We start from the raw sequence: 10,709 nt of genomic DNA, 5'->3' as shown, positions 1-10,709 counted from the left end.
CTTTTGAGGCTCGCCCCCCCCCCGTCTGGCGGGGGGGGGGGGGGGGTACATGTGTCAATAAATACAGAACAGACCGCCGTGCCCCGGGAATGACAGACTTATCGCAGCTTCAGCGCTAATCTCCAGGCAGATAATACAAACACTGTTTATACAAATTTATGCAGAGGAACAATAATTAGAGGCAATAGTGTATCTGGGTCTGGCATGGTGTCGATCTTCTGCATCACCCTGCACAGCGGCAGTAAGACTGGAAGAGGGAGGGGGCAGCACAATCAGGAACATACAGGGCTTACGGGGAACATGGTGACAGGAGGAGAGAGCAGAGTAGGCATATGGATCTTAGTGTGCTGCTGCTCCTTCACTGTCCAATTAGCAGTCTGGGGTTGTGTTCTCGACCAGGCTGTTCTGAAAGTTAAGGATCTAGCTGACAGGAGGAAAGAGCAGTGTAAGCATGAGGATCTTAGTGTGCTGCTGCTGCTCTTTCACTGTCCAATCAGCAGGCTGGGGGTGTGTTCTCGACCAGGCTGTTCTGAGAGTCAAGGATCTAGCTGTACTTTCTGGCAGGAGAATCCGGATAATAAGAACAGATGCAGAGAATTGCAAACCATTGACAAGACCTTCCAGCCGATGTGGTTCCTCCCACTTCCAACCGGCTTGTATGTCCTGTAGCAAGGTTAGGCCAGGTATTCTTTGAGGTGACAGGTCCTCTTTGAGGTGACAGGTCCTCTTTAAGTTTGATCATTTATATCTTTTGAGTTCTCAGCGCTAATAGACTTGTACGTCCTGTAGCCAGTGTAACAGGATCAGGCTTTAAAGAGACCCTGTCACTTTCTCTGCATAAGCTAGATGACAGATCCTCTTTAAGGGGACAGGTCCTCTTTAAGCTTTATCGTGTATTTCTTTTCAGTTCTCAGTGCTGATAGACTCGTATGTCCTGTAGTGAGCTGGGCAGCCTTGTGTAACTGGGTCAGGCTTTAAAGAGACCCTGTCACATTACCTTAAATAGGCCAGGTGACAAGTCCTCTTTAAGGTGTCAGGCCCTCTTTAAGATGACAGGGCCTCTTTAAGGTGAGAGGTCCTCATTAAGATGGCAGGTCCTCATTAGGGTGACAACTACTCTTTATAGTGACAGGCCCTCTTTAAGGTGACAGCTTCTCTTTAAGGCAACAGCTCCTTTTTTAGGTGACAGGTCCTCTTTCAGGGGACAGGTCCTCTTTAGAGTGACAGGTCCTCTCTAAGATGACAGGTCCTCTTTATAGTGACAGGTCCTCTTTATAGTGACAGGTCCTCTCTAAAGTGACAGATCCTCTTTCAGGGGACAGGTCCTCTTTAAGGTGACCGATCCTCTTTATTGTGACAGGTCCTCTCTAAGGTGACAGCTCCTCTTTAAGGTGACAGCTCCTCTTTAAGGTGACAGCTCCTCTTTATTGTGGCAGGTCCTCTTTATTGTGACAGGTCCTCCCTAAGGTGACAGGTCCTCTCTAAGGTGACAGCTCCTCTTTATTGTGACAGCTCCTCTTTAAGGTGACAGCTCCTCTTTATTGTGACAGGTTCTCTTTATAGTGACTGATCCTCTCTAAGATGACAGGTCCTCTTTTATCTTTATCATGTAATTGTATGGAGTTCTCAGCGCTGATAGCCGTGTCCCCTCTGCAGAGCTGACTTGTTACACGCTTATTACACGGTTCACTCCCAGAGTCTCCCGTCCATCCGTGTAATGGACAGATGACACGGTGTCCAGTTACTCCGTCAGTCCGGGATGGGGGGGGGGCAGCGGATGCTGGAGGCTGCAGTCTGGTGTCAGGGGAATGGCGTAGCTGTGCGCTCGCTGAGAGGTGAACACAACATGCGCACATCACACGGCAGCTGAGCGAAGACACCCGACCCCTCCGCTGCGTCCACATCCCCTCCATCCCCCACATATGTATTATACACCGCGCTCAGCGCCAGACGCAGAATATACCATATTCACTAATCAGACAACGCCGCGTCCAAACCCCTCCCTCCCCCACATATGTATTATACACCACGCTCAGCGCGCAACGCACAATATACCGTATTCACTAATCAGACAACGCCGCGTCCACATCCCCTCCACCCCCACATATGTATTATACACCGCGCTCAGCGCGCAACGCAGATTATACCGTATTCACTAATCAGACAACGCCGCGTCCACATCCCCTCCCTCCCCCACATATGTATTATACACCGCGCTCAGCGCGCAACGCAGACTATACCGTATTCACTAATCAGACAACGCCGCGTCCACGCACAAAGTGTCCCAGAGAGGGAAAACCAGTCACATTGTATCTGCAGACAAAACCTTTATTTGTGTCCTGTGTTCAACGTGTAGAAGAAATATATCCGCTTTATACGGCTTTCGGCTTTTAGCGATTTTTTATTGATTTGCAATTTTTTTTTCTATTTGTTACTAATATCATTTATTATTAAAACTATTATGTGTTGTATTATTATTATTATTCCTATTATTCCTTATATATAATATTACTATTATTATTATTATTATTATTATTACTATTATTACTACTGTTACTATTATTATTATTGCTATTCTTCTTCTTATTTATTATTGTTATTATTTTGTTATTTCAATTCTATATTTTTTTTTTGGGTGGGAGGTTCAATTTCTGTTTCTTGTTTTAAAGAGATAAATGAGGTTGTGCAGTATAAATTGCAGTGTATATATATATTGTATACAAAATAGAAAATCAATCAATGAATTTGAAAGGCGCAATGAGTTTAGGCAATATCAAATCTCTTACAATGGACGCCACTTCCTGATGTTAGTTTTAGTTTCCTGTAGAATCAGCGGGTCCCCTGAGCACTGGTCCTGAACTCCTGTTGTAGGGGGGCTCCTTACCCTTGCATGGTCCTATGGAGCCCCCCTTGTGTGTGTGCTAGTAAGTTGTGTGTCTCCACTAACATACAGACACAGCAAGGCAAGCCGGGCATTGCAGGAAGCCAATATAAAGACAGAATTCGGCCAATATATATCGGTAAATATATGTACACACATGACTGGGTTATCGTTTATATCTGTATAGTTCACCCCCCACACAGCTCCGCCCTCATGTATCACTGGCCCCTCCCTTTTAGATTGTAAGCCCTCAGGGGCAGGGCCCTCCTTACCATCCTGTCTTGGTACAAAAAAAGAGCAGCTTTTACATTTCCCGGCTCCGTCCAATAATACCACTGAAAAAAAAAGTTTATCCGGAGCTGAAATCGGCGATGAAAGATTTGGCGTGATAAGCGGCGCCTGACCTTTATCGCTGGGTGTCAGAACGCAGCGCGGAGCCGAAACAATTGGTGGTGTGCAGGATTCCATTCATATTTGAGGTTAGAAAAGTACAATTAAAGGACAATTTGTGACATGGCTGCCTACAGCTCTACCAAACTACTGCTCAGCGCCTTAATGAGCAATCATCTCCACTCATTGTGATGTGTGACCGGGCCGGCGGGGGGAGGGGGGGCCGCCTCCAGGGGAGTCGTACAATCTGCCCCGCACTGGCTCTTTATACTAATTGAGCTGCGGGACCCAAAATACGAGAGTTCCCCCCAAACCCAGAGACACGGCACACATCATTCCACAATCCCAATTATGAGGGGGTGACAACTGTGACTTTGTATCCACAATCCCTCTCCTGGGCTGCAATGGCTTCCTCTGATGTCACTGCACACTGCGAGCTCCTCACATTGTGCATTCCAAGCTGCAGCCAATCACATAGAGCTCCGCCTCCTTTCCTCTCTGTTCAGGATCATCTAGCACTTTACTCCCCAGCCGGACTGTCCCTGGCCCCGCCCCTTTCATTCATTGGATTTCAGTTCTGCCAATCACAGAAGCTCAGCATCACATGTGGGCGTTGCCTATGCAAACACAGCCAGCCTAGGAACACCCACTCCTCCAGACTGACACCCGCCCACCAAGGCTTTTTGATATTTGCATAACTCCTCCCACTGCTTGCATCAGTGCTGAGGGCTCTGGAGAGGAGTACTGAGGCAGGGTGCTGTGATGTTTTCAGGAAGCTATGTACAGGCCCCTCCCACCAGCCGTGGTCTGCCTGCATGGCATAGGGAAGGACAGAGAGCCACTGATGACATCATTGGGTATGTAATGGAAAGGAAGGGGAGAGGGTAAAGTATAAGTGTCTGTACATCTGTTCCCGTTGCAGTGACAACTCTGTAATTATCGATTTAGAATCATTTTCTGTGTGGCCGACATGACCATCAGGAGGAGACACAGAGCACAATGACAACCTAAGGCTGGCCATACATCATACAATCTGATTGTACAAGCTCCTATAGGCTGGCCGTACATCATACAATCTGATTGTACAAGCTACTATAGGCTGGCCGTACATCATACAATCTGATTGCAAAATTGCTAATATGGTCATCACAAACGTTACAATCTGACCATACAATCTCTGTACAATCAACTTTACATTTACCAAATGCATGTAGTATGAGGACCTGCCGAGTCTATCCCATCACTTTGTATCCAATCAGGCCGGCTCCTACTCGTTGGAAGGTCTAAAGGAGATTGTACAGTATATGCTCAGCCTAAAGCTCACCACCCATGATACAATCTGATCATACAATCTCCTTTAGACCTTCCAACACGTAAGAGCCGGCCTGATTGGATACAAAGTGATGGGATAGACTCGGCAGGTCCTCATACTACTAAGTTGTAGAGTCAGATTGTAAGGTGTGTGACGGCCACTACACGTTACTATCAGACGTACAATTACGCAGTACGACAGCGCGCTCGAAACGCGCGAACACTAGTTACCTTCATAACCTGCGAAGTGCGTTGCGCCAGCTTCCTGCAGTAGATTACTGTGAACGGCGACGCATGGAAAACGCAAAGTTTGTTTTAATCCGCCGCGCGTCCGTATTTCCAGACGGGAAACGGCGACATGGCGCGGATTGAAATGCGCCTTGTGACGCAACGCATCATGAGGACCAGTACGTGCGTTTTCCACTGCAGTGGATCCTGAATGACGAGCACCTACCTTGTCGCCCCTGACGGGCGGCGGGCCCCTGGCCCCGCAGGTAGCACGGGTAGCAGTTGGTGCGATAGAATCGGGATCCGGTGAATGTGGCCCCCGCGGGGCCCCTGCATCCGACCAGCAGCACACAGCACAGCCACGTAATGCGTCTCATGTTCCCGGGGAGACGGCGAGCTCTTTGACCGCACTGACCAATGAGAAGTGCTTCTGATCGCGCTGACCAATGAGAAGTGCTTCTGACCGTGCTGACCAATGAGAAGTGCTTCTGACTGAGCTGACCAATGAGAAGTGCTTCTGACTGAGCTGACCAATGAGAGGTGCTTCTGACCGCGCTGACCAATGATAGGGGTGCTGTACATAGTTTACTGAACACATCACAGCACCCTGCCTCAGTACTCCTCTCAAGAGCCTTCATCCCTGATTCAAGCAGTGGGCAGGCTGTATTTGCATGCACCACCCACATGTGACGCTGAGCCTCCATGATTGAAAGAAGTGAAATCCAATGAGTTACAGAAGCTCCTTCCACCTTCCCTGAACCTGTTATCGGGTCTCCTCGCTTCCTCAATATATTTATACACTTGTCCACAGGTGGAAAAAAAGACCAAAAAAAACCCAAAATAAAGAAAAAAATCAAATACATAACAAAAGGAAAAAACACAAAGAAAACCTAATGAGATAAACGAAATACATAAACACCCTCCAAATAAAGAAAAGAGAAATAAAAACATAATAAAAAATACAAATACAAGGAAAACCTAATAAAATAAACGAAATACGTGACTAATACATACTAAAATAAAGTAAATACATAAAAACCCTAAAAAAAGAAAAGAAAAACCTAAAATAAAAAAATCAAATACATAAAAAAGGGGAAAAAACAGAAATACAAAGAAAACCTAATGAGATAAATGAAAAAAATAAACAGTGTAAATGAAGAAAAAATAAATTAAACATAAAAACATAACATAAAAAAGGAAATACATAAAAAAGGAAACAAAAGACAAATACAGAGAATATCTAATATGATAAACTAAATATAAACACCCTCTAAATAAATAAAGAGGGAAAAAAAACTATAATAAAATCAAAAACATAAAAAAGGAAAAAAAACAAATACAAAGAATAAGATGAAATAAATAAATATATATATTTGTAGCAGTTCTTCTATCAGTCTGGTGCCATAGGAATGGGTGACGTTGGGATGCCACTAGAATTCCAGGGCCCGGGTACAGACTGTGGGTGGCATTCCGGCACGGGGTGGGCGGTTCTCTCGGCAGGAATGTGCGCAGCGTAATTACCTCCCAGAAATGTGTCGCCGTGTGAAACCGCCGTGACTTGTTCCAGCAACGCGGAGGTGAGTTATGGGGCTGCTGCACATTCACCGGCCACATGTGGGATCGCCGCCATTTACTGCTCACCTCCCAGGCCCGGAATCGGTTAGTCACGGATGCTGCCGGGCCCCCGGGGGAGGTGTAAAGTCCAAATATTTTTTTGCTTGTGACTATTTATATCCAAAACAAGCCGAGAAAATAATTCCGGGGAGAGGTCAGCTTCCATCGCTCCCAGTGCTTACAGGTGCATGCGCATGGATTGGATGTGTGTTCCCCGAGCGTGGCCACCACGTGTCCTCAGCATGCTGCAGGTGAGAAGATCTGAAAGCAGGGCCGGACTTCCCACAAGGCCAAGCAAGGCCCGGCCTCGGGGCAGCAGGGAGTAGAGGGGCAGCAGGGAGTAGAGAGGCAGCATGGAGTAGAGGGGCAGCAGGGAGTAGAGAGACAGCATGGAGTAGAGGGGCAGCAGGGAGTAGAGAGGCAGAAGGATGTAGCAGGGAGTAGAGAGGCAGCAGGGAGTAGAGGGGCAGCAGGGAGTAGAGGAGCAGCAGGGAGTAGAGGGGCAGCAGGGTTGTGGAATTCTTATCTCCTGATGCCCAGGACATGCAGTTCTGGGTGCTGGGTGGGTGGTTGTCTACATTTAGCCCTGCTTTGGGCAAGCCAAGCTAAGCGGGGTACAGCAGCGATCACTTGCATGCAGCCTGCAGGTCCGCCATTCTCCATGGGGGGGGGGGGGTTTGGCGAGTAGGGGGGCGCATTGAGGAACCTGGCCTTGGGGCAGCAGAGAGAGTAAATCCGGCCCTGTCTGAAAGAGGAACTCCAGCAGTATGGAGACAGCAGCTTCCCCTCTGTACACCAGGCACAGGTAGCCGCTCGTTAGGCACCGCCACCTTTCAGAGAACGCCTTGTATTTTTTTTCGCAGCGTTCTCTGATTGGACGAGATGGAGAGGAGAAGCGATTGATCTCACAATGTAAGAACAGAGTGAGCAGAATGAATACCACATTATGGCCACAAGATGGCGATGAAGATTATAGTAAATAGATACATTGTATCCCATTAGTAACAATGTTAAGTTAAGGATGAAGAGAGGAAATGGAGGAAGGAAGGAAGGAAGAAGGGAGGGGGAAGGTAGGAAGAAAAGAAAGGGGGATGAAGAGAGGGAGAGAGGAAGAAAGAAAGAAGTTAGAGAGGAAGAGAGAAAGTAAATAAGTTAAGGATGAAGAGAGGAAATGGAAGAAGGGAAGGAAGGAAGAAGGGAAGGAAGAAAGAAGGGAAGGAAGGAAGAAGGGAAGGAAGAAGGGAGGGAAGGAAGGAAAGAAAGGGGGATGAAGGGAGGGAGAGAGGAAGAAAGAAAGAAAGAAAGAAAGATTACAAGAAGTTAGAAAGAAAGAATAATCTGCATACTGTACATCCCCTTTAAGTTTTGGAATCTTAAGGACGCTGGTGACAGATTTATAGGAACAATGGAGTTCCAGGTCCCTCGTGTTCATCTTCTCTTCCTGGATACAAACATTTGTGATGATAAAGACCAGCAGAGCAATGTCAGGAATGTCTGTGCAGAGGCTCCGCACACACGGCACAGTTTACTTTGGGTGCAGTAATGACAGGAATGGGGCAATGACAGCACAGCCACAATGGCCGCCGCCCTGACATGTCTGATCAGAGACATAATAGAATTTCATTCCCAAATGTTTTATTTACACGGGACTTTGTCTCCATGGTCTACAGACATGAAGTTTGCATGCAACCATCTCCTCGTATTGTCTGGCTGACGGGAAGATTGTGATTACATCCTACAGTGTCTAATCTGCCACTAATGGGCACCTGGTACACAAAAGTGAACCTGTCATGGCAACATAGTGCAATATTTTGGAATTAGAATACCTTCAAATGAACACAGATACCGGCCTAACGTTCTACATGTGAAGCAGAGAAAACCCAACTAATGTGCGTTCTATATACAAATCTCAGATCTTAAGAGGGTGGAGATTGCTGACACCCCAACCACATATCATGCCATTCCAAGCACACCACTAGGAACTACAGCAAGGTGCACACTTTGCACTGCAATAATGAGGGGGCGGGGGGCTGACGTTTTCTCCAGAAGTGGAAAATGTACATATGGTACAGTATGCATTTGAGGTTGGGGGTCCCTGTTGCTAAAGAACTTTTGTATCAAATTGGCTACCTGATATGACAAAGAAAACAATATACACATACACATACACACTGTACATGGCCAAACATTTGCTGGACATGCCATTCCAAAACCATGGCATACGGCCTCCACTCTGGAAAGGCTTCACAAGATTTTGGAGTCTGACTGTGGAAATGTGTGTCCATTCAGACACAAGAGCTTCAAGTCTTGAGAGGTTGGGTAGTGATGCTGGAGGAGAAGATCTGTCTCATAACTGGAGGAGATCTGTCCTATAACTGGAGGAAATCTGTCCTATAACTGGAGGAGATCTGTCCTATAATTGGAGGAGATCGGTCTCATAACTGGAGGAGATCTGTCCTATAATTGGAGGAGATCGGTCTCATAACTGGAGGGGATCTGTCCTATAATTGGAGGAGATCTGTCCTATAATGGGAGGAGATCTGTCCTATAATGGGAGGAGATTTGTCCTATAATTGGAGGAGATCTGTCTCATAATTGGAGGAGATCTGTCCTAGAATTGGAGGAGACCTGTCCTAGAATTGGAGGAGATCGGCCTCATAATTGGCGTTCCATTTCATCCTGAAGGTGTTCAGTAGGGTTAAGGTCAGGTCTCTCTGCAGGCCATATGAGTTCCTTCACACAAAACTGTGTTCATGTTTCATGGATGGAGTGGAGAGTAATTAGAGCAGATAGAGCTCACTACCGAAGTCTCAGAGGAACAGAAAGCAAGCGATACAACTTTCAACTACTAGGTGGAGTTGCTCTTTAAGCCACCACACCTCTTACCTTGACAGCTTTTGCCATCCTCCTTCAGCGTTTGGCCCTCTGGACACTTGCAGTAGAAACTTCCGATGGTATTGCAGCACTGCACTTCACATCCTCCGTTTGCGGTCTCACACTCATTAACATCTAATAGGAAAAAATGGAAACTGTGTAAAGCTGGGCTGCCAAAATATAAAGTAGATGTAAGACCTAACTTGTAGTCTTGATCAAAGCCCATTGAAAACCCACGTGACAAGGTGACAGGTGACCTTTACTTGCCCAGTAGAAGCAACCACACAATGCATGTGGAGAAGAGAAGATGGGTGCTGCCTCCACCTGGGGAGTGCTCCAGTTATAGTACATGAGATGTTAGGTGGTTTTAAGAGGAATACCCGTTAAAAGTGAACCAAGCACCATTGGGAACACAGTACTTCCCATGACAATCATCCATGGTCACCATCTACTTCCTGGACTGGGATGTCCACTTAGAGATGACATAATCATATAAATCCTGGTGCTTGTTCTTGCCTCTTCGACCCGAACCCAAACTTGACTTTACTTGCACAATTAGCAATCTTCCCATGCAGTCCTCCCTGGTCCCGTGTCATTCAAGGTCTCTCACCACCACACACTCTGATGAAGAACAACCGCTGAGCCCACCAAACACTTGGTTACTTTTATGACTTCCTGGACTTTTACTAGACCCAAGACTTGTGGCATTCTCTTTTCTCAACCACTGCTCACATTCCATGGACTCTTCGGGTCACTTTGGCTTACAAAGAGCTGCCTCTGGTTCTAAAATAGGGACTACCTCCAGATTTGGGTCCACCAACACTTCTACCCACCTATAGCATCATCTATGGTGACATCATCTCAGCCTAGGCAAACTACCTGGACTGGAGCTCATGGATTGCTTTTAATAATAATAATAATATATATATTTAATAAGAAGAAGATTTTTTGGAAGCGTGAACCTGTTTTCCTATATTGAGACGTGTCAGGAATCTGTTCGAGCAGACTTGTAAAGTTACTGAAAGGTTCACTTTATTCTTATTGACGCCGCTGGTAATGTTTTATATTTAAACAGCGGTAAAAAGGCAAAAATGACCCTACAACCTCGAAACACAAACTATGTAACCCCAAGAGGCTTTCGACATTATCTCTCGACTGCAAAGTGAATATTTCAAGTGGCCAATTCCTGAAGGACGTGTTGGAATGGTTTGCGATGAGCAGGAGATGAGGACAGTGGAAACAGATGACTTCCCACTGCATGCAGCTGTTCAGAAGGAGAAACTCTCAAAGTTTGCATAGGAAAACATCTGGAACGTCAAAAACCTTTAATATGCTTCTCTTGGTTCAGAAGCCAGGTGAGAGCCGATATAGATTATGACTTCATATGTTTTAGACAACACTTGGATTCTAT

At 46.2% G+C, this 10,709-nt stretch overlaps 1 protein-coding gene across 1 annotated transcript in view; it reads right to left on the bottom strand.

Moving 5' to 3' along the window:
- Window positions 1-10,709, bottom strand: part of MEGF6 (multiple EGF like domains 6) — a 201,423-nt gene that overhangs the window by 75,333 nt on the left and 115,381 nt on the right. The window contains exon 5 of the mRNA XM_018576690.1: window positions 9,311-9,433. Coding sequence (XP_018432192.1) covers window positions 9,311-9,433 — 123 coding nt within the window. The remainder of the gene's footprint in view (window positions 1-9,310; window positions 9,434-10,709) is intronic.

This window comes from Nanorana parkeri, unplaced genomic scaffold (genome assembly GCF_000935625.1).
Source record: "Nanorana parkeri isolate BGI_ZX_2015 unplaced genomic scaffold, ASM93562v1 scaffold5, whole genome shotgun sequence".
NCBI classification, from domain to species: domain Eukaryota; kingdom Metazoa; phylum Chordata; class Amphibia; order Anura; family Dicroglossidae; genus Nanorana; species Nanorana parkeri.
This window is presented reverse-complemented; position numbering and strand designations above follow the sequence as displayed.